Raw genomic sequence first — 25,324 nt, 5'->3', positions numbered from 1 at the left:
CAGGACACTGCATCCATGCCCTCAGACCATGAACTTAGCAGCCTGGCTCTTGAGATCATAGAATGTGGACATCTACAACTCCCGCAGAGATGTATGGACATCCTCAGGGAAGCCAGAAAGCCTAATACTCGCCACTGCTATTCTAGCAAGTGGAGAAGATTTGTCATCTGGTGTAGAGGAAAGAGCATCAACACAGTTGAATGCTCTCCCACACATATTGTTCTGTACTTGACTCATTTATTGGATTCGGGTCTAGTGTTCAATTCCATTAAAGTCCACCTAGCAGCACTTTCTGCATACACCACTTCCCAACTTAAAGTGTTGTGGTGGAAGATCCCAGTTATCAACGCCTTCATGGAAGGGGTAAAGAGAATACACCCTCCGATAGCTAACCCAGCTCCCGGATGGGACTTAAATGTGGTACTTACCAGACTCATGGGCTCGCCATTTGAACCCATGCACAAGACAACTCTTAAGGACCTCACTCTTAAGACTGCTTTTCTAATAGCTATCACCTCCATTAGGAGAGTAAGTGAACTACAGGCTCTTTCTGTTCTAGACCCCTTCGTAACTGTTCACAAAGAAAAGGTGGTTCTACGCACACACCCAAGGTTTGCACCGAAATTCATCTCGAAATTCCATGTAAACCAGGCAATAGAACTACCAACGTTCTTTCAAAACCCTTCCAACTTGGGAGAAAAAAGTCTGCATACACTGGATGTACGCAGAGCTGTCCTGTTCTAGATGGAAAGAACCAGGCCACTGAGAAAGACTAATCAGTTCTTTGTCTCGGTGGCAGCAGGAAGAGAAGGAGATGCAGTCTCTATATCTAGATGTATTGTTCAATGCATCACTCTCTGTTTCTCTCTTGCTAAGAGAGAACCACCCTTCAAGCCAAGAGCACATTCTACTCGAGGCACTGGGGCATCCACAGCATTCATTGCAAATGTTCCCCTTGAGTCCATCTGCAAAGTGGCTACCTGGAGTTCTGTGCACACCTTTACAAAACACTACTGTCTAGATGCACACTCTAGATCTGACTCCCAGGTGGGACAGGCAGTATTAAGACATCTTTTCTCTACTGTTCCTTCTCATAACCCACCGCCAACTCCGGGTACTGCTCGCTAGTCTATGCACAGCATGTGATTCTAAGCAGATTAACAAACATCAGAAGACAATGCATTACTTATCGTAAAAGCATTTCTCATGGTTGTATCTGCTTAGATTCACATGCGCCCACCCTTCCTCCCTGCTCGGATGGAAGGAACATAGACATCTTTCTACATCTCTCTCTTTTCTGTACTCACTCACGTATAGAAGGCTCCCTCAGGGCAGAAAAAATACAAACAGAGGGACCTCGACGTGTGAGGGATTGTGGGTACAACGCATGTCACTATAGGGATACTGTTACAGACACGCCTTGTCGACGTCCCCTTTTCGACTACGAAAAACAAAATGCAATACTCTGCAGTGACCACTGGATGTCGGACCTATGCACAGCATGTGAATCTAAGCAGATACAACCATGAGAAATGATTTTACGGTAGTTAATGCATTGTCATATATGTATATATGTATATATATATATATATATATCTGCTGTAATGTCCACGATTGATGGTAGAGATCTGGGGGATGGGATTGAGGGGGATTTGAATAGGGGCGTGTTTTTTTTACACACGGACGTGAATACAGGCAGCCTAGCTAAGAAGTGAAGCACCAAATTGTTGTGTTGATCAACCACGCACAGTGATGCACTTCTTACTGTCTGTGTTAAATTGCAAACATGGGGCAATCCATGCTTTCTCCATCAGGAGTCTACCACATCTGCTGCCCCAGGGCAGTTTCTAGACAATATGGCGCCTAGGACAAACCACTAAAATACCCCCCCACACACGCGCAGCTCATTATGTAGCGTAAATACCATTCTTGTTTTAAAGAGACTCAAATGTCTCCTATGCCAAAGGACAGTGTTCCCTTTTTGCCTCGGGCACAAACATTGAAGCAGGTGGAGCCATCGACAAAGGCACCATGACCTGGGAGCTAGGGTGTGGCATAATCACCCGACTGCCTACACAGTTAAGTACCAAGCCCCGGGCAGATCTCCACCCACCAAACCTGCAGAATATAATTTGCCATACCCTTCTGTGAGGAAAGGATGATGCCTGACCAAGTGATGCCATGAGCGAGCCATGGGACAGTTCAGCCTCTGGAGTGAACCACGCAAAGGAAAAGGACTGCAGTTCATTCCCCTGTGTACGAGCGAGGCTATTGAACTTGTGCATGATTGTGGACTGGTAAATGTCCTGCTATTCTCTCTCTCCAGGTCTATATTTCCCGCTGATTGTCAGACTGACCTGCATTCCTCAGTTTCAGAATCACTCCTCCAACTCTTTTGGTTTCTCACTTGGCCCCATCCTATCCTCCAATTCTCTTAAAGTGCCTGTTTCCCTCTCACAATGCGTTTTCCACTTGGCTCAATTACCCGATTTGTTCTCCACCTCCCTTCTTATTATATGTACTTTACCACTCTCTCCATCTCCTTTTTCTATATCATCGGCAAACCCACCATTCGCTACATGTGGCCTCTTGTTTTCTTTCAGACAGCCCCTTGTCTATCTCTGTTCCCTCGTTTTATGTCAATCCTCTCATATGTCTCTCCCACTTGATGTGTCTGCTGCTTGGTCTAGTCTGGTTGCATCCTGCTGCGCTTTCTTAGTCTGTCAGCATTCTCCCCCTATTACTTTATTATTCCACTCTGCCTTTCTTTAGTTTTTCATGTAATCCCATGCTTTCCTTCTCTCCCGTCCCTTCTGTTTTCTTTGTCATGTGACTCTTGATTCTCTCTCTCTCTCTCTCTCTCTCTGTTTCTCTCTCTCTCTCTCTCATTTTACTTTGTGAGGTTTTGATTTTGTCAGAGGATTTACATCACTCGGACAGTAACCTCCAGAGCGCCTCCAACCAACCACAAGCCCTTCACCATACCATGTCACTTGTTTTAGCTTTTAATTTTCTTTTTATAAGTTTCGTTTTAATAATTTCTGAAAACATTTCAATTCCATGGCTATACTAACCGATTTGGAACCAGATCTTAATTTTAATTCTGTCTCACTTACTTCAACAAATATCGTGATCGTGGGCATATCTTCACATGTTTTAGGTAAAAGTTTTCCAATATGTGCTGCTTGGATGAAGATTTCTGCAAAGACTTTGAAGTTGTGTGGTGGTAATAGTAGCATTTATGCCCAAATATTATTAGGAGTTCAAATTCCTCGCCCAATGCAAAGCCACTACTATTCCCTCTGCTTTCTCACCTCCCCTGCCACTTTTCCACTTCCCATTCTCCTATGCCTCCTCCACAACCCTTTGAGATATTTAAACCGCTTCAGAGCACACTGAAGCTGCAGCCACACGGTAAAAGCGTTTGTGACCATTTAGTCTTCCTTGCACTTTTGACTGTTTCCTTTTGGGAAAGACTGTGAAGAGTATTAGAAACCTGGGCGGGTGAATAACCTGTGCCTGTTTGTTAATTTGCAGCCTATGTACGAGCCTGTAGTACTCAATTGCAGGGGTCTGCCCCTTTTTATTTTTTTGCTGCAGTCTCCCGTAAACTGCAGGAGATTTAGCAAGTCTATTTTCCTTTTCCCATTTCTTTTCCAATTCTTGACTTTCTATTTTTTCTCTTTCCATTCTTTGTTTCCTGTTTTCATGTGTTTGCCTTTTCTTCTCCCTTTATAAATCTTAGCCTTTCTAGCTTCCCTTCACCACCTCCTGGTTCTCAGAACCTTGCCTCTCCTGTCTACTGGTCACCTGCTCACGGTCCGTGCCTTCAATTTTGTGCCGTTCAACTTTGTTGACATTGGCTGCCCGTTAGCCCTGCAAGTCTTTCTTTCTGGGGTGTGTTGTAACACCTTGCCAAAGGCCTGCAAGGCTCCAGCCAAGATATAGCAATTCATTCTGACAGAGGTGCTAACGCTCGGGTGAATCTTGGAGAGTATCTCTAAAATAGCCTTTGCTAACTTATTTTCTGCTGCTGATTCTGCCATTTATGTATACATAGCCCATTTTGTGCCCTGTGAGAAACCTGAGGGTGTTCTCACTAGAAATCCCCCAGGATCCTTTGTTCAGGTGACCAAGGGAAGGCCATCGCGCTTGGACAAGACGCGGTATCCCATTTTTTTCTGATACACCCCTACCCGATATCCCATCAGTAGTCCCATCCTCCCCAGTACTTTCCCTTAGGGAAAAGAAAACAAACAGGGGCACTCATATCATAGAATACCAAGGGGGATGTAAACTAACACCTATGGGATATTTCCATATCAACTACATCTCCCCTTCCCTGACTTGTACTGAGAAGAATAGGAAGCAAACAGGAGTTACGAAGAATGCCTATGGGAATCAAGTCCCTGAATTCCTATTGACATTCTTCATATTGTCCCACTAACGAGGACAGGCAAGGTCAGGCAGGCCCAACCCTGACAAAACACCTGCAAACCCTTAAGACTACAGAGGTGTATAAAAGGAGGCTGTTAAGGGGAAAAGGGCAGTTGCTCTTGGGAGGGCAGTAGGGAGGCTGTGAGGCAGAGACCGGCAGAGGATCCCTACCTAAATTCCAGGCTCTCAGTAGGAGCAAGTTGGGGTTACAGGAGACCCGGGAACAGAAGGAAGCTTGAGCTGGTGACCTCAGGAGAGTGGTGCGCAGAAACGCTGGCCCAGTATTCATTAAGGGCTATAGCATGGCGAGGGAGCCAAGCCTTTACGGAGCTGGAACCGTGCAGCCTGCACTCTGTTGGTCAAGCCCAGGGCAGGGCTCACTCTATTGGGTCCTGAGCCAACCCAAAATGGTCTGATGGGCAGGTGGTGAATAGCCTGACCCCAATCCCGCATATCTAAAGGGAACCACTGCTCAGTCCGATGCTGCCCGGTGAGCCCTGAGAAATAAGGCAAGAGACATTAGAGAGCGTGCAGCATCAAGAGAGCCAAGCGGGAGACACAGAGCCAAGAGACTGAAACCTGCATTGGGGGAGGCCTCCAAACCAGGGATTGATACCAAAGGGCTGTGAGGACCCTACCACAGAAGAGCTGCTAGGCTGGGAGGTTATCCAGGAAGAGGGGGTGACCCAGGAGAACAAAAAAGGACCCAGGGAAGAGGTGCATTGTGGGACATGCAGTGCAATAAGGTGACAACATATTCTGATAGTGCTTTTGGCAAAGGTTTCTGTGAACTTTCGAACCGTGCACTGTGAAGTGAAGCATTACAAGGACGTAATGTTTCCGTAGACAAAAACGTGAGGGGCCTGTGAGAAAAACCTCTTTGTTAAACCCAATTTGATGCGTCATGTAGAGCAGTGTGCCAGCTTGTGCAGTATTAAAGACTTTGAGGGAAACCTGAAGTGAATTACACATGGTGGATGGCCCACATCCGACAGAGGGAAGTCGCAGCGATTAATGTGTGTGAAGGAGACGGGCTCGAGCCCGGCAGAAGGAAGCCTGTTGTGAACTATGTCTATTGAAATTAACAGGCTCAAGTCCAAAAGAAGTGAAACGGTTGGGCCTATGTGACATTTGTGAATGCTATGCAAAGAAAGTCCGAGCTTGGGTGAACAGAACCAGAGGGGACAACATTTTGAATACCGAGAACAGAACTGTATTGAGTTAATACTGAAAGAGGCAAGAGAAGCCTGTTGTGACATTTTGACTCTAAACCCAGGTCAGTGGCCTTGGGAAGTGAATTATACAAATTGTACTCTAGCTGCTTGGAAGGATACTGAAGTAGCAGACCTGTACCAGCCATCCTCCTTGCAGTTGTTCTCTGGACGTGTGGCTTATCCATAGGGGAAGGGTATTGCTGAGAAACGTACAGCCACCCCGACTCATTTTGATACTACTTTTTGTCGTGCAACTTTCATATTTCCCCCTCACTATTTATTGTACATGCTTAGGGCAGACAATAGGGTTAGTAGATGCTTCTTTATTTTTACTAGAACTGTTTTCTTTGATTAAAAGGTCAAGCTTGCTGCCAGTTTAGTGATGGGGCCGCATAGGAAGTCTCCAACCCTTTTAAAACCAATCAATAAAGATTTTAAAACTTGCATTACTGTGTTGTTTTTGTTCTTTTGATACCAGGGGTTCCTCATAGCTCCTGTGCCCCCGGCAGCTGCCCGCTTTGCCCACCCCTGGAAACGTCCCTGGCTGGCCCTGCAATGGTTTGACTGTTTACCAACACTTTAACAACAGTAGTTACTCATTGTTTATGCTGCACCATAGGGGTACTTGCCACAGCCCATCTGCCCAAAACCAGATGCTCCACTCTTCTCTTCCAGCATCTTTTCATAGTGACTTCCATACCATATGCTCCTCGTGAATACTTCTTTTGAATTTTTTGTACATTCATTTTGAGTTGTTTAAAACACTGTTTATTTGTATTTTTTTATTGCCTCCTAATGAACAAATGTTGATTTGATGACTGTCAATTTTTAAATAATTGGGTGCCGAGCAGCGTTCCCTCTAAGCTGTGCGCATGTGCGCTTGCCCAGCATCCATTTGGTTGCCGCTCAGAAGAATTTTAGCAGGGCACAAAGACAATTCCCACCTATTCAAACAGATTTAATAAGGCACAAGCCATAGCAGGTACCTAATATTTGCTTTCTCTCAAAATGATTCTAAATTATACTGACTAGTCTTGGAATGCTGGTCTAGCCTATTTACATTGCCATACTATGCAAGCTTGACCTTCAAAACCTAAACTGGAACAAGTGGAGGTTTTTTATTATCTTGGTATTCCACTGGTCTATGGTCATCCCAGATTGAAAAATCAAAGTCCAACTAAGAGAAACTTAGTGGGGGGCATAAGAACATGTTTTGTAAAACATGGGAAGGGTGCAATCATCCCCTGCATTGGAACTTTCCAAGGCACAGGCAAAGACCTCGGCCCTTTACAGCTGGGTATCTGGGGATATACTAATCTCCAGGCCCTTCAAATTGCAGAAACTACGTTTTTGAAAAAAGTATTGTCTCTGCCCAGAAGGTCTCTCAATGTCTTGCTTCATATGGAGGTTGACCTTCGACCCAATGGGCGGCGAGGTTAAGACCTGTCCTTTATTGAGCTATGCTCTGGGGAATACCCTCTCTCACAAAATACAGAGAGGCTTTGGGGCATGTTTTATCACTTGAAGGTGGTAAAAGTCTTCTGTGGGTGGTCCATGTGAAGAGCTTCTTAAGAGAGCTTAAAAGATCTGAATTTAATCAGTTTGTTGGAGACTCAATGTACTATTGACCAAGCCACCCCAGTACTACTAAAACGGTCTGCACTGTTGGTGTCTAGGAGGAAGCTGGTGGACTCATGCTCAAGGTTATACTTGGCCATGGGCTATTTAGAGAACAGACCAGACTTTGGATATGACTAATACTTCCGTTTGCAAAAAATGTATATCTGGAGTACAGACTGGGTATTCTGAAGGTTGCCTCCATCTTGGGATGAGGCCAACACAGGAATATGCCCACTCTGTGGCAATTGTGAAGAATCTGTTTCTCATTTCCTCTTGCTGTGCCAAGAACTTTGAGACCCGAGAAAAATGTATTTAAGACCCATGCTTATCCTTTGGAACATTTATATCATCTTGGTGGCCAAACATTTTTGTAAATCATCTACCAACTTAGAAGTGGTATATTGGGTGGCCAAATATATCCATCGGGCATGGTAGAGGCGGAAAAAGGAATTGCTACGATATGTATATGTTACCAATTTTAACAAAATGTACTATTGCTCTGAATGTATTTTATTGCGTGTCAAGGTTTTTTAATACTATTTCATGATGAATAATCAAGTTAATTTGTATTTTTGTGCCTGAAGATCTATATTGAATAAAGGCTAAATGAACGAAAAACCTACAAATAGTATACACCCACAAGAGGTTAAAAACGAACATGAACAAGTGGCTTCATGAACAGAAGATATAACTAAGATATGCCTGCACACATTAACCAAATTATCTTCCCTCCCAACCCATGACTAGGAACTGAACTCTACCACACTTCTACCTTATGACTCAAACTTCCGCACCAGGCCACATTCAGATATTACCAAACAACCTTGATTCTGCAAAAGGTTACCAGACTTGTACCTACACCCACTTCTTTTATGTTTTTTATAATATGAATGACGTTCAAGCACAGGAATTTCTTTTACTCATGGTGCCTTTACAAAGGCATCACCCAGACTATGTAACCCAACTGTCATCTCAAATATCGGATACTGACTGTAAGTAAGCAGGCTACTTGGATGTGTAGCCGCATCCTATGCTTCCTATTCTTTGTACATATTTCACTCATGCACCTTGTAGGGGCCCCCTTACAAGTTAATGCATTATAGACCTCCAATATTAATTTGGCTTCTAAGGATTTTGAGTAGGCAAATGTCATGCTCAGCGTCTTCTACTTTAGCATTGCTAAAATGACCCTATAAGTGGACAGCAGCATTGCAATATCATTTACTTGGCCTGCAAGAGTTAAATGATTATGGGCTGTGCCTGGCATTACTTGTATATAGTATTAGGTCAACGGATACTCTGATAACTAGAATGCTTTACACACAATCTGCAACCGTTCCAAGTTTTCAGAGTTCCATGGAGCATGGACTTTAACAAATTCTATGGTAACTCGCTGCTATACAAAAACGGGTTCACTGAGCACTGACATCATACCCAACAATTTAAAGGTGGGGTATGTTGCATGCAATCGTGTATGCACTTCATAATAATTGTGCACATACAGATTCATAACATTGATTCATAACATTTTCTTAAGCTGCACATCTCATGCTGAGGCTTTAAATATTTTTTGCTTGCAAAGTATTGCGGGTCTGCAAATATCCCATTGTGTGTTTAACTGCTACAATCCCTCACTTTTTACAGAGCCCCGCCAACTGGTATTGAAGTCTAGCACAGCAGTCTGTGAGGGGTACGGGTGAAAGGACATAGGAGAAGACTCTTTGGGTTGAAAAATAAATCTGCAACTTTTAAAATCAAATCTGACGTTTTGATAGTACAGTGAAGGAAATGTGCTCTAGTAACAGTCTAGGAAAATGCACCTTCTGTTTCTTTCTGTGCTCAGCTGCTGAGGGCTTTTCAATATAATCATGTGTTTGCAGTTATTGCCACTAGCATCCCCATGAATCTTGTTTAACTGATTGAATTTCAGAAGACGGGTCCATAGGTTAAGAAGACAACACTCAATCTGTTGTACCTGTGAGGATTGCTATTGATTTAAAAAGCAAATATATGTGGTTTTTTTCAATGGGGCTCCAGAAGAAACCTATTCTTTCCCCTTAAAATTCCTCTTGAGATCAGGCAGTAATACATGTGACTGCTCTGCTGGTCACTGATTCGAAAAACATATCAGTGGGACTTTGTGGATAGAAGCAGGAGTTGGACTCCTATATGTTCTTTTTCCCCATTTTTGGTAGGCATGTTTTTCTGTTATGGAGTTCAAACAGATAGTGTATGTGCCTCTAAACTGTAAGACTCGTTTTGAAAAATATGTTATCACAGCTCAAAGGACAATGTAATGAGGATAGTAAGCAGAGGCCCAGGAATTCTGATAATCACATTCTGTGGTGCAGTTGTTCTGATGCAATTATCATGCTTGGTCAAATTATGAGAGGCATGTTCTCGTAGTCCTTTTATTACTTCATTAAAGATGCACATGAACTCCTATTGCCAAGTTTTCTGGCACGCTCCTTTTAGTTGTCATTATTCCATTTGGAAAAACATTTCCAGTCTGAAATTTCTAACCGCCATATCGGTGATGAGCGGTATTTGTTTTTTGTAATAGATGGATGCGCTTTTTTCCAATGGCATTACACATTTTCTTCATAGTCTCTGAGCATTGTAAATGAATAGCCAAAAATAAACCTATTGTTGAACCTGATCATACAACACTTTTTTTCTTTGCTCAGGAGTACTTTTAGTAGGTAATATGGTATATCTTGAAGTCTTGGACTTCACTTATAAAATAGTCTTGGAAAATTCACACAATTGTTTTTTAGCATATGTGTTTGGAAAAAGAGTTACATTGATGGAGAGTCTTCCTTTCAGCATGCCCCACTTTAGTACTTCTTCTCCAACACGGAATGATCCCCAGGTTTTGCTGCATACATCTCCACACCCTGCTTTCCACTCGCACTGCATCTCTGCATTTACCCATCCCCCAATGTGTTGGCATCACACCATTTCCACACCCTGTCCACACCAACCCTGCTGCGTCTCCCTTCTTTCTGCAGTTTTGCTGCAGATGGCACATTTCAGCCTGCCTTGTTTGTTGTGCTTTAGCTCATCCTAGACTCCCGATATATCAACTCCCACTCGTCTTTTTTTTTTAAACTCTTTATTAATTTCCAACACATAACAAACACCAGCAAACATTGCACTACAACTGGCACTTCGTGTTGGGATCTGCACTCTATTGTCCGTCTGTTTGGTGCGTAGGCTTGACCCTCTCCTTGTCAGTCCACGATGTTCAGCCATTTATTGTCCCTGACTCCCTCATTAGACCCCATGCGGAATGGCCGCAACCCCCATTGAGTGCCTTTGCTCGCCTCGCCACCGGGAGCCAATTCTCCACCGGCCCACTGGGTCCATCGGCCCTTGCCCTTTTGTGCTTTCGAACAGGTCCTGTATGAGGGAGTTCCATGCGAGTAACTTGGCCCCGCTCTCCCCCTCTTCCCCACTCCCCTCTGCATCGCTCTGGTCCACACTGATGTTTCCGCTATTGTTCATTTCTTCAGGTCTGCCCACCACATTTATACTGATGGCACTGTGCTTGAGTTCCATGCCATCGCTATGCAGGGTTTCACCAGAATACACATTAGGTCTTTCATTTTTGCTACATGTGTTCTTTGTTATCCCAATGACATTCATACTGCTTTTTCAGCCCACTCCACACCTCTGCTACGTGTGCCCCTCTGGTCTTTCACTAATCCCTCATCTACTCATTTTCCAGCCTTCCAGTCTTCCAGCCTCTGAACATCCCACCTCCCTGCACCCAATAACCCCTGTATCACGAGGGCAGTTCCACACCTTACTAGCGTATTCAGGCATAACATATGTTAGATCATTACACCTGCATGTTAGCTCATTGAGTTATGGTTTTTCTCCATAAAACTGTGATCAGCTTCAAGTCCGTCACAAATCCTGCACTTAACACAGTGCTTAGCAGCAGGATATTGATATTGATATTTTATTTCTAGCGCGCTCTTACACAAGTGTTTCAGAGCGCGACAAGGCAAGGTAGGGGAACAGGGGAGAACAAAAAAAAATCTTAAATTGAGAATGCGCAAGTACATGGGAGAGGGGAAAGGGAAAAGTGCACTGAAGGGGGAGAAGTGGAAAGTGTGGAGCAAAGGAGAAACATATAAATAATAATAAATAAATACATAATAAAGGCAACAAACAGTGGTAGTGCAGTCAGCAATTGGCAAGTGCTGGGTTTAAGGCAGCAGACGGGGTAGGTCTGATAAGTGCAGGAAGAAAAAGGGGGGGCCTGTATGGGTACATATACAGACCCCAGTGCAAGGTGTGGCTGGAGGCAGTGTGCGAGGGTGGCTGGGTGAGCAAGTACCTGGGCCCGGAGGACAGAGGGTGACCAGGTTCACAGTGCCAAGAGAGAACAGATCAGCAGGGGAGAGGGGGAGCGAAGGCAGAAGCAAAAAGGAAGGTCTTGAGGTGCTTCTGGAACCAGAGATGGTTCTCCTCAAGTTTTAGAGTGCAGGGAGGCTGTTCCAGAGGGAGGCACCAGCCGAAGACAGAGATCAATCCCCAGCTTGTTTCTTTGAAAAACGACTGACCCAGAGGGAGTTAAAGGTATAGGAGTGAAGAGCTCGAGAGGGGAGGCATTTGCGAAGGGATAGCTGAAGGTATTTTGGACCCAGGCCCCAGAAAGCCTTGTGGACAATCCAGAGGGTTTTGAATTGAATCCTTGCATCCACTGGGAGTCAATAGAGAGATTTCAGGGCTTGAGGCCAAGGAAAAGTCTCGCAGTCCTGTTCTGGATTAGTTGCAGAGGGCGGAGTGTAGAGGCATGTAGATTTAGAAAGAGGCTGTTACAATAGTCCAACCTTGAGAGAGCCAGAGCTTCTGGGGGAAGGAGAGGAAAGGCAGAGTACCTCTGAGGATGTGCAGTAGGACGTTTGACTTTTTAGAGACATCAGAGATGTGGGCGATGAAGGAAAGTGTGGAGTAACAGATGACCCAGAGGTTATTCGCCTCGCAGGTGGGGGTAGGAGGAGGGCCAAGGATGGCCGGCCAGAGAGTGAGGGGAAAGGATGGTGAAGGTGTGCCGATGAGGAGGATCTCTGTCTTGCTGGCATTCAGACAAAGATCATTGACGACACACCAATCTTGAATGGCAGTTAGGCAATAGAAGATGAGGGAGGCAGAGGAGGTGGCAGGGGGCAGCCTGAAATGAGTGTAGTGTCGTCAGCGTAGGACTGGAAATTGAGACAGAAAATAGCAACGCAGTGGGCGAGAGTTGCCAGGTATTGGTTGATAAGCCAGGCCAAGAGGTTGGACCCCTATGGAACACCAGAGGTAGTGAGGAAGATAGATGATAGGAAGGACCTAAGTTGGACCTGGGAGTGTCGATCAGAGAGGAAAGAGGTCAGCCAGGCCAAAGTCTGATCAGTGATGCCCAGGTTATCACGGAGACGGTTGAGCAGGATGGTATGGTTGACCGTGTCGAAGGCAGAAGAGAGATCGAGGAGGATGAGGACAGAGGTAATGTTAGAGTCAAGGTTGGAGAGCAGATCTTAACAGATGTTCAGGAGAGCAGTTTCCATGCTTCTGGCAGCTGTGAAGCCAGACTGGTGGTCAGGGAGACAGCCAAAAGAATTGGAATGAAGGTTAAACTGAGAGATGGCCAGCTTTTCGAGGAGTTTGCCCAGAAAGGGAGCAATGGAAATTGGGCGATAGTTAGCCGGACAAGAAGGATCAGCTGTGGGTTTCTTGAGAGGAGAATGCACAAGGGAGTGCTTCAGAGGGGAGGGGAAGGATCCTGAGGCAAAGGAGTGGTTGTAAAAATCAGCAAGGGCTGGACCGAGGGTGTCAATGTGGTCCTTGATGGTTTTAGAGGAACAGGGATGAACCTGTTTTGGTGAGGAATCTGGTTTGAAGCTCCTGCATAAAATGTGTTGTTGGTATTATTTAATTCAGCTGAAAACATGTCCAAAATGTAAGTCTACATTTTCAACTAGAATTATTTTGGTAGATCTTTATACAGCAGATCTTTATTTTGGTTGGGCTTCTTGGACTCACTGAATTAACCTTTTATACACGGTGTATATGATTTCCACAAGCTAGATACTGAAGTATTGAGGAATTGGAGTAGCCATTTTTTTTTTAAATAAGCTTTATTTAATTTTTCACTCAGATGGCAACACAGAGCAATATGGAAAATGGCAATAATGAACAGACCAGTGACAATTTCTTTGTTCCCTCCACTCCTCACCCCAACCTCTAAGCCCCCACCCCCATGGAGAAAGAAAGAGCAGAAAAAAACACACATGGGGAATCCATGGGGGATTACAAGGGGACAAGTTTGCGCTTCAGCGTTTTTGGATATCAGTCATTAACCCTTGGTAAAGCAACGACAAGCTGCACCTCTCCCAGCAATTAAAAGTCCAGATTGTCCAGGGAGGAACCTTCAAACCCCCTGTTGTTGGCATGTCCGCTTCTTCCAGGGCTCCAAACGTCTGCCCCTGCCCGCCCAGGTAATTGTTAATTGACTGTTCACAACAGGCAAAGGTTTCACATGAGACTGGGCCAAAACAAGTGGGCTTCCCTATCCCTGACTTATTCAAAGAATGGGGACAAGGTCTATGTATGTTTGGGGACTGAATTAGTCATAAGCGCCGTAATCCTCTCCATGTCCAACATCTCCCAGACCTTGGTCCACCAGTAAGCCAGAGGGGGTCTTCCAGGGATTTTGAAAAGCAGGCTCTGGTAATTTTCACTACTAGGATTAGCTTGGGATATCAATGAGGCTCGAGGGTCTTTGAGTGGGTAGGAACCATCCTCCAGCGTGTCCCCGAGCAGGACCACCAGGGGGATCAAAAGGAAGCTGAGCACTAGTTATTTCTTTGATTTGTGCTAGGGCCTCCCTGGAGTAGCCATTTTTAAGACCAGTTTGACAACTATTGATTATCAAGCAATAAACAATATTTCATTTATACAGGGTGGCCATGCTCCTGTGGAATTTTTTGTGGAAGGTACGAGAAGCCGCACCAGCAAAACCTTGTCCCCGAAGCTTGGTAAGATTTTTGTTTGTTTCTTCCTTGCTATTTAATCCTTAAATCGGTGGACAGATCCATAAGTAAAAGTTCTTATAAATTGGTGCTAAAAGTATACACAGAAATTCACTTATTTTATGCAGTTAGATAAAGATGTTAAATTAGACTATTTCTTTAATGGGACAGTGAAGCTTTTACATTTATATGTAACGTACCGTGGCGGGTCACTGCATTGAGTTCACAAAATCAAATATAAATGAAAAACATTATTTTCTTCAGGTCACATATAAGCGTTTTCTTTTCTTTAAATCTTGGGTTGTCTTTCTTCCATTTTGGTCTTTCTCTGGTTGTGCCAGTGATCATTACATCTCGCAGTTCATGTTCTCTGCATTGTATGATTTGTTGCTGACAAAATTAATAATCCGCCCGGCTCCTACCTATTAGATAATCTCTCCCACTGTGAGCCTCTAGCACTATATTGCAGAGTAGCAGAAGTCCAATTCTCAGGAGTCTTTTCACTTGGTTCTCTTGAGCCTTCTCTGCACCATATGCTTTGCCATAGGAAGTGTAAAAAACAATATTTCCAACAAACAAATCTTTATTTTTGTCTCTCTCTCTCAGCAGCTCTTGCTCACCATTGTGGAGTTTCAAGACTCCACCTCCAAGAAGACAATTCAATGTGGCTTACTTTGTGTATCTGTGCTTTTCATTGTGGTATGGCCATCCCAAGATTGGCACATCTGTTTTCTTTGGGCTCACCTTCTCTTTCTCAGCTCTGCTTGCACGCCAGTGGATTCTCATCACTTCTACCTTGGAGTATGCCCTGTTTACGAACATTACATCTCTTGACATATGTACCTCTCTGCACGGATGCCCTGCACCCTCCCCCCACTGCTGTCAGCGTTCAGGAGTTTTTCTGCCTGGTTTAAGCCACTTTGATCCTCGTATAGCCTACATTCAGAATCTGCTCTAGTGGGACAGTTGTTCCACTTCGGCATGGACTTGACAACTAAGAAATGCAGTGGTGTCCTTTGCCATGTTCTGCTCGTTTGAGCTCTGGTCTCACTTTCATGTGGTTCTCACCTCGGACAAACTAGGCACTTTATTCCACTTTTTCTCAGCTAGGACAAGCTCTGCATTCTCCCTGACGTTCCGCTCCACCTCTTTTCCTTTACTCTGTTGAACCGCTGACCCATTGAGTAGTTCATAGACCGAGACAACAGACTTACAAAACAGCCTTTTAGACGTCTTTTGCCACAGTACAGAAAATAAGGATCATTCTGTAAACCGTGTTAAATTAATTTCCTTGTATCCACTATCAAAGTTCCTCCTATTTTATTTCTACTCACCTAACATTGACAAAGCTGAATAGAACTTGCATAGCATTGAGATTGCTATGCGAAAAGGTTAGATGTTTTGCAATCCTCCTTCCTTAAGCTTGCAACCTTCTACATGGCAAATGCTAAGTCCTTGAAAGATATTTACTATTATTCTGCTCTTGTTAATATAGACCTTTTAAGTTAGTACCGTTCACTTCCCCAAAAATGTAGCAGAAGAAACAAGAAGCTGAGGAAAGAATTTAAAAATGAAAAAAGACTGGATGAGGAAGGGATCTGGCATAAGTGTGCAACCAGACAAGTTATTATTTTGCATAGCAGATGTTTCCTACTTATTTAACCATGTTTTAATTCAGACTAACAGGACCTTGTTTACAATACATGTTACGCTCACCTGGCTCCCACAGAGGCGTCTATCTGAACTGGACAGCTGCGGTCTCCACCAATGTGACTCGTATGGCCGAGATGACGGACTGGACTGGCCCACCTAGCTTCGTTTGCTTGGCCCGTAGGAATATTCTTCTGCAAATGGAGAAAGGGAATTAACCACCCGTGAGTTGAGTGTAAATACCCCCACCCCCGCTGTTCTCCCCAAGGATCACCTTTGATGTCCCCTCTTACAGTCTCATCTGATGGTTTGAAAAGATGAGCTCTCCATCCTTCATTGAGCGCAGGGGTGCGTTGATAACCAGTTGCTTCACTGGCTCGAAGGAATTGGTGGGTTCCAGAACAATATTGACTCCGAAAAGTATGTAGTTCGTAAGAGTTCAAATGCCTGACTTTCACTCTTGTCTGATTCCTTGCAGATTGCAGCTTGCCCCTAGTGAAGAGTTCCTCGTGGCAACCGGTAACATTCTGGTAAGGATTTGTATTTCCAACACAGTTCGATAAATAATGTCAATATGTGACCTGTTGCTTTTTCCCTTATTCAGGTGCTGAGAGAAAGTATGAAGTCTCAGGGAATAATACCTCCGGCGGTAAAATCATGTAAGTCTATTGTGGTGAGGAGGGTTCCCCTTGATAGTCCCTTTGTTTCACCTTGCTGTCCTTTTGTTTCCCCTTAGGGACCGGGGTTCGGCGAAGATGCAGTGGAAGCTGCGCCGACCCGTGAAGAGGAATAGTACCCCCGGTGGTAAAATCAGGTAAGTCTATGGGGGGGTAACTATTATTCCTCTGTGTATTCCCTTGGCTCACCTTGTTGTTCTTGTCTACTCCTTAGGTGCCGGAATGCGGCGGGAACAAGCAGGAGGATGCGGTGGAATGTGAAGATGCTGCGAAGGCGGGTGAGTTCAGCGCAACGCTGCAGCAGGCGAGGCGACACGCATAAAATAACTTCTTTCTTCTTTCTTCCAGCTCGAGGGCGCGATGGATCGGGAATTCAGGTAAGGATCAAAGGTATTGCTCTTGTTCTAACCTTTTCTCCTTCTTTCTCCCTTTTTCTAGGAGCTCCAAACTCGAGGCGGGCATGGCAGAAGACTGGATGCAGACTTGCAGGCACGGTGAGCGTTACGCTGCTGGATGCAGAATAACGCGAAGCGTGTGCTGCTCTTCGGGCGTGGTTTAAATAGCCTCCAAAGTAGTAGGTAAGTATTCCTCCCAGCCCCTCCCGAGTAAAAAATAGTCCCTAGGTAAAATAGCCCCTTCCAAGCCTCATTTGGCTTGGAGCTCTTGCATCATGGTCTGCATCAGGTAAACGTGCAGCATGGTCTGCATCAGGTAAGTTCTACTCTATGAGCCTGGTGCCATAGGCACTAGGACTGACTCTCCATATGAGCCTGGCGCCATAGGTGCCAGGACTGCACCCAAACAGCCCCTAGCAGGGGTTTTTGGGCTTGCTCAAAATAACTTGATGCCTGCTTCTGGGGTTGCTGGACCTGGTCTGGGTCCCCGGGGGTAGGCATCATGACATACAACTCAACACCGTTTTGTGAGCCATCGTTTATTGAACTCGTTTATTCAATTTACGAGGTAAATCTGTTGACATATGCATAATTTCTGGTGAATCTTATTTTGAAAAAAGGGAACCAGTTGGGTTAGCATTCGCCCACTCGATCATTGCCTGGTTCCATGAGCATCTCCAAACCTTAATATATGCAGTGCTTTGTTTGTGCACTTTCTTGCTTTTCGACTCTGTGTGAGGAACCAAACGTGAGGGCGTTCTCACATCTTTTCCCCCTGTAGCCTCCTCTCGAGTGGCCAGGGAAAGGCCATCGCTTTTGGATCCCCACCCTGGGGGTGGAGATGCGAGGGAGGATCACCTGGGTGGAGGACACCTAGGGAGTGGGAAAAGGATGTCCCTAGGTGAGACACAGTATCCCCTATTTCCCGTTTGTGATGAAACCTCTATCCCTCAAGCCATTGTAGTCTATCGTTAACCCTTTCCCTATTCTCCCCCCCCCCCCAACTGTCACCAAAAAACACCAGCCTAGCACTGGTACGAGGAAGAGTCCAACTAGGAACATCCTCATTTTGGTAATGCAAACACATATCAGCCTCATTTTAGTGATACAGATCCATATCAGCCTCAGCTGTGTACTGGGATGAGGAGGAGAAGGAGGACAGCACGAGTAAGGCAGAACTACCGTTCTAATGGTGAGCCGTCTAGTTTTTACTGGACTCAGTATGGTGGCGGGAGCGTTAAAAGCCAACATCCGTTTAGAAAGGGAGTCGGCTGTGGAAGCAGTGAAATGGACTGCTACGTGCAGGAAGACCTCTCCAGATCGGCGGAGTGGCAGGGGGAATGCTCAGGCCCCTTTCATGATTGCAGTGTTTATGTAGCAGGAAGCGAAGTGCGAGAATGCTTGAAGCCGTTAACAGACTACAAGAGAGGTAGGCCGTCCTGACCAAGCGGAGCAGTCGTAAGGATACAGAGCTGCAGGTGGAGAAACCATGGGTGAGCGGAGCCACGGAAAGCAGCTGGGAGAAGGAGTGAGGGACCGCACAGGATGGAGAAATCCTATGGCGGTCGAGGACCTCGCTGAAGACCAACCACTGAGTGAAACCAGACTAGGGAACACCGGGTCGGCTGGCGGATATAAGAATCAGGCAATGAATATCATTTTACAATGAACTGAAAGCAAAGCAACTACTTTTGAATACTGAATGAAGTGTAAAGCAAATATAAACGCTCGTGAATGCAAACAGATCAGATGCAAGCTTCTGAGCATTCTTGAACCTTGAGCAGAGTAAAACAAATTTGAGAATCTGCCTGATACAAGGAACTGTGCATTGTATGAGCAAACAAGTATTGGTAATAGCCAAGAACATTCAAGAAACTGTATTATATGAGAAACCAACCGTTGGCAACAGCCAGGAGAGTGCAATAAAATGTGACAAATGCACAGTGGCCAAACAAGCCACAACATAAATTCAGAGGAGTGAGACGCAGATGTATGAATCAAACCTCACTGTGAAATTGAAGCAGTGGCATAGAGTTGATGGAAAAGAAGCCAAAAAAGGGGTATCGGTTCCGTGGCCTGTAATGGGTGAACCATTACCACTGTGCACAGACCAAGTGCACCTCTGTGTGGAAGAGCCACTAAAAAGAAGCATGTGTTTTACAACAACCTCTTATGAAGTCAAGGAACTGAACTGCCTATATGAACTATTAAAAAGTGACAATCTCTTGAAAGTTGGGAAGTGTCCCAGGGAATTGTTGTTTAAAAGGCTTGAAGAATTGAACTCTTGGGGAAGGAAACCCATGTGCCTTTTGAACTATTTTGAACTTGGGGAAGCTGATTATAAGCCACAAGCTGGAAGAAGCTCTGAACTTGAACACTTCTGGTTTGGTTTCTGACATTCCTACACATTGTATACAATTAAGACGTGAGTGCAAGTATATGTTTTGGACACAGACAGAGTTTGACTTTGGGCTTCCTGACACAGAGCATCTAGTTTATTTAGGTGGGGAAATCCCACCTTAGTACCTTGAACCTGTGGTCTGTGTCTGCTACATGATGCCTTCACACCTGGTGCAATACACAGCTTTCAAAAAGCATGCTTTAAATCTATCTTTGGTACTTTTCCCAAATTTCCTTGGCAGAGTGCGAAAAACTAAATGCTAGATCATTTGGGCGTTGCATGCCTGTTATTGCCTTCATACCACTGTATATGGAAGTAATGTATGTGCCCACATCCTGTCTACATTTCACCATTTGTTTCCTCACTCATAAATTTGTGGCAGTGTATATGATGATTAATGTAATTTACATACAATGTAACCTTATTCAGGCTGAAATGATTTGAGGCTAAACCTTTTGCGGTTCTTCCACAAGTTCTATCCCAATATATTTTTGGCGTCTGTCTGCTAATATCATTTTCTACTTCAGACAGATAATTCAAGCTTCTGTAATCTTGTGGCTCAACTTTGGCCTGGTAGAATCGGAATATCAGGCCTGTACTATTTCTGGGTTTGCCTAGGACTGATTTGAACGTTATCGATTTCCTCCCAAAATATGTATCATTTAGAATGACCTCCATCAGCACATTGGCAATAAGGGTGGAGAGAATGGGTGGAAATTAAATTAAGATGGAAAACCATCAATGAAATTCTCATTCATATTCTTTCAAAACATTAAGAACAAAAATATAGGCTATTTTCCTTATGATTTATGTGAATTCCCAGCGATAAATCAATCTTCCTGTTAAGTATTAATGTGATAAAATGGGGTCATTCAAGAATATCTGCAGAATGGAAATCTAAATATAGAAACCAATAAGGCTATTCATGTCAATGGTATTAAAAGTTTCAATATATTAATAGTGAAATTCCAAATCAACATGGAAGAATCATACCTTCGAGTCCCTGTGTTGGGGCTCCATCGTAAAAAGATTAAGACTCAATTCAGTGTTTGGGTCTATAAAGAATCCAAAAGTGAAAAAAGGATTAAAACGTATATTATGGAATGTATAAAGTCTAGTAAAAAAAATCAAATTTAAACTCAAAATTAGTTTTATTACAGAAATGTCTACCTGTGTAATGAAAGAAATTCATCTGCAATCTATTCTCCATTAGAGGCAGAAACGCCACTGAACACATGGCACTGATATGGTCACCATTGTTATAGCGTGATATGCATAATCATGTGATAATCACATGCTTCACGTTGAGTACCATCTTGGAATCATCGTACCAATTTCTGTTACCATGGCGTAATCGGTATTAAGGATGTATCAATGTTGGAGTATACTGGATCATACAAAATCCCAAGTTTGGTATTAGAAATATATCAGTGAGGGATACTACACTGCGAAAATCGCCAAAGCATAAGTTACATTTCACACTGATGCATGTTATCGGCACAATTAAACCACATAGATTTCGAGCATAGCCGGCAATTTATAAGAGGGCAGACAAAGAGTTTTCATAGATATTTTCACAAAGCAGAACAATGTGGATGCTGAAAAGAAACTGTGTACAAATTACACTTTAGTACAGTTCCTTCATACTAAATTGAGTTAATGACCTCCCTATTCTTTTTGGGATCTTCAAGTCTGGACCTATTGCTGTGGACTCTGATCTTAAAGGGATGGGGATATAACGCGCCATATTTGACGTTCTCTATTGTCAGAGTTGGGTGCTGTGCCAAGAAGGCTTTTCATCTGCATGCATTTGCATTGGTGAAGTGCTGGAAGAAAAAAAAAGTTTTCCTCGTTCGATGTAACTTGCCCAAGAACGTTGACTGCTCAAGGAATTCCCTCACCTACCTATATCACAATAAGAGCCTGATTACACCATGCATCAGTTCCTGTGCAATATGAGTGCTTTCTGTTTTCTCGTTTTGAGTAATTTCAAGATAAACCCTGAGGTGATAAGTAGCCACATTCTGACCCCTCCACTCCCTCTGCTAGATGGTTTGTCCTGCTCTTGATAAATTGATAAGTGGCACATTCGGCAAGACGCCTGCCTTTCGGTGCTATATAAAAACAAACCAATATTATTTGTCCCACCAAGCATTCGACTCCTAAGGAATGGGCTTCCTTATGTAAGGAGATGTTGTCAATTTATGAATCGCAGGGCTCCGGTCCGTCCGCGCCTCCGAGAGGAGCCGGCCGTGATCGTACTAGAGACACCGCTTGAACACCTTCGGGCTAAGGGTGGTCGGCACGATTTGCGGGAGAGGTCCCGCTCGGACAAGGGGAATCGTTCTAGTCATGCCCGTTCCAGGTCACAATCCTCGACGCCCTCGAGACCGTCGGAGCCTGTGAAGTCTTTGAAGAAGAAGACGTCGACGTCTTTGGCGCCGAGGTCGTCGAGGGACTCTCCCGAGGCTCCGCCTCCGAGGAAGTCGTCAATGCCATCGGCGCCCAGGCTGTCGAAGGACACGCTCGGGGCTCTGCCCTCGAGGACTGTGTCGAAGCTGTCGGCGCCACGCTCGACGTCAACGCCATTGATGCCCTCGACGCCTTTCGAGGCTGTTTTGTCAGAGGTACCCCGGGGCATGGTGGAACCCCCTAGAAAGGCTCTGGCCAAGGCTAAAAATGTCTTTATCCCTTATTCTGTGCCCACATTCCAGCCTCTGGATTATATTTCTGAGGTGGATGAAGGATCTGAGGAAGGGTTGGTTCCTGATACGGTACCAGACGAGATTTTCTCTGGTCATAGCCAGATGGAAGTCCTGCGTCAGTCGTTCTCTCCGGAGGTGGAGTTCTGTAGGCCTGAGCCTGGCACCCATGCCGAGTCCTCGTACTGGTGCCTTATGTCGAGGGTCATGGAATACTTGGGGTGGTCTGCGCCACCAGTGGATTTTCTGCAGGATGACCTGACGGATATCCTCGACCAAGGTCCACCAACTGACCCGGTACTGCCATTCCATATGGCATTGCAAAGGAGGGTGGCAGCGGCTTGGATTTCCCCGGAGAGTCTCCCGGCAGTGAGCAAGTCTTTGCCGCGAAAATACCATCCAGCCAGAAGCGACCCCTGCTACTTGACCACGCACCCCACTCTGGAGAGTTTGGTGGTGCAGGCGGCTACGGCCCCAGCGAAACAGGTGTCGTATCCCACCATCCCTCCTGATGGGGACGACAAGCGTTTTCATGGCTGGCCGAAGAAAGTTTTTTCTTCAGGGGGTATGGCTTTACAGGCAGCCAACTCTGTGTGTGCCTTGTCACGTTTCACGCACACTCTGTGGAACTGTACTTCGTTAGCGGCTGATCATATTCCCGAAGGGGAGGAACGGGATGGTTTCCTTGCTATGGTGCAGGATGGCAAGGATGCCATGTGAGTCCGTTCAGTCGGGTCTGGACATGGCAGATTGTGTCAGTCGGTCCATGGTGGCGAGCACCGTGATACACAGGTTTGCGTGGTTGCGGAAGTCGGGTTTTGCTCCAGATGTGCAAGCCCAGTTCCTCAACATGCCCTTTTATGGTGATCATCTTTTTGGCAGCAAGGCTGATGAAAGCCTTGAGAGGTTGCAGAGCTCAAAAGCTGTGGCAAAATCTTTGAGCACTGCAGTTCGCCAACCTCTGCCTTTTCTTCCTTGTGGACAGCAATGGAGGGGAGGTTCCTTTCGATATTACTCATCCTTTGGTAGATCGAGAGGAGCTGCAAATCAAAGGGGCCAACGTAGGTTGGTAGGTTTTGGTGACTCTGGTTCTTCAAACGGTGCTGGTGTAACTCCACTTGAGACACAGTGGTCTTCTTTTTTGGTTTTCAGGGCTTCACAAACCCTTTTTGGATACTCTGGAACAATAGGGACACCTCGGGATTTACCACTACATGGTGCCTCTAATGTATTTTAAAATATAACTGATGGTATAAACAGTTGCAAGTTGTAGGCTTGAGCCAGCCAGTATAGGCAAGTAGATCACTGCATATAATTGTTGTATTTTTGTGTTTTTTACAGTGGTAGCATTGTATCAATTGTTTCTCCTGATAAAGACGTTATTTCAATTATTTTCAAACGTCGAAACCGGTAGAGAAGAACATCCGGGGATGGGATTTATCATTTTCTGCTGAATGTACCCACTCCATGGAATAGAGCACATTTGTGGTTAATTGTTGTGCTGATACACATTTTATGTGGATGAAATGAAATATTTAAGATTATGTGGGGCTAATTCATGAAACTCTACCACATATGTATTGTACTAATAGGTTTAGTTCAATTTTTTTTTTTTACTGTGAGTGAATGCGGTTGATAGATACGAGTTGCAAATGATGGTTTGATTGTTGAGGATATGATTGGTGTTAGGTTTTTATGATCTGGTGTCTTATGCTCTCCTGCAATGTTAATGTTATTTAATGTGTGTGTATTAATTAATGATTAATTCATTGTGGAAAATAATGTATCTCAATAAATACATTTTTGATACCTTTAAAATAAATAAACAACCTCTGGACATTTTTTTCTGTGCCAACGTAGGGGTACCAGAGGTGAAAAGCAAGGTACTTGAGGTGCCAAGGCAGCTCGGGCAGTTGCCTCTTTACACTCAGGCACTGCCGCAGCCGATTCAGGTCAGTCATGAGGCCATGTCCCATGGTTCACCGGTTGGGGGAAGGCTGGCGCAGCATCTTGTAGAATGGCGTGCCATTACTTCAGATGTGTGGGTTCTGGCGATCATAGCTCACAGCTACTGTCTTCCATTCCGGCAGAGGCCTCACAACAATCCACCAGGGAATCTCTCTTTGAAGAGTCCGGATCTGCTCCTTGCGTGGGAAATAGAAGCCCTGCTGGAGAAAGGCGCCATAAAACCGGTGCCTGTAGCCGAGAGGAACAAGGGATGGTATTCCCCTTATTTTTTGATTTCAAAGAAAGACGGAGGATGAGACCCATTATGGACTTACGTGGTTTGAACAAGCTCCTCAGGAAGGACAAGTTCAAGATGGTTACTCTCTCTCAAGTTCTCGAGGCCCTTCAACTTCAGGACTGGTTGGTGTCTCTCGACCTCAAGGACGTTTGTTTTCATGTGCTGATTCATGATTCATCCCAACCACAAGAAGTACCTGAGGTTCGCGGTTGGCGAATCGCACTTTCAGTTTCGGGTCCTGCCGTTCGGATTGACCTCCGCCCTGAGGGTTTTCACCAAGCTCATGGTGGTGGTGACAGAGTATCTCGGCAAAGGGGGATTCACGTCTACCCCTACCTGGACGATTGGTTGATCAGGTCACGCTCTCCGGAGCAAGTCCTGGATCATCTGTCCGTCACCTGCCACTTCCTTCACAGGCTGGGCTTCTCCCTCAATTTAAAGCAGTCCCACTTGACGCCAACACATTGGCTCCAGTACATCGGAGCAGTGCTCGACACGTCCCGGGGTCAGTGTTTCCCTCCCCAGGTGAGGGCTCATCACATTCTGCAGATGGTGCACAAGTTTCAACACTCCCAGAGTCTCCCGGCGTTCGAGTTCTTGAGGTTTCTCGGCCTCATGGCATCCTGCATTCTTCTGGTGCCAGAGGCTCGACTGCGGATGAGATCTTTGCAGTGGGCTCTCAAGATGCAATGGTCACAGTCCTCCGGCCGGATGTTGGACCCTGTTCAGGTGCCGCCCTCGGTCGCCCAGGACCTTCTGTGGTGGGCCGTCAAAGGCAATCTGATGAAGGGGGCTCCATTTTGGCTTCCCTGGCCGGAGGTGACAATCGTGACGGACGCATCCCTCATGGGATGGGGAGCTCATGCCAACGAGCTGATAGTCGGCGGTCGTTGGTCTCCAGAGTCCAGACTCCATATCAATTTGTTGGAGTTGAGGTGCGTCAGGCTAGCCCTGA

General features: G+C 45.1%; 1 protein-coding gene across 2 annotated transcripts in view; it reads left to right on the top strand.

Moving 5' to 3' along the window:
- The window catches only part of GNPAT (glyceronephosphate O-acyltransferase), a 796,967-nt gene that overhangs the window by 345,142 nt on the left and 426,501 nt on the right, over nucleotides 1-25,324 (top strand). For both annotated transcript variants that reach the window (XM_069606907.1, XM_069606908.1), the window contains exon 6: nucleotides 14,230-14,305. In XM_069606907.1, coding sequence (XP_069463008.1) covers nucleotides 14,230-14,305 — 76 coding nt within the window. The remainder of the gene's footprint in view (nucleotides 1-14,229; nucleotides 14,306-25,324) is intronic.

This window comes from Ambystoma mexicanum, chromosome 4p, assembly GCF_040938575.1.
Source record: "Ambystoma mexicanum isolate Mex_15411 chromosome 4p, UKY_AmexF1_1, whole genome shotgun sequence".
Classification (NCBI taxonomy): Eukaryota; Metazoa; Chordata; class Amphibia; order Caudata; family Ambystomatidae; genus Ambystoma; species Ambystoma mexicanum.
Note: the sequence above shows the minus strand (reverse complement) of the source record. Positions and strands in the feature narration are given on the sequence as shown.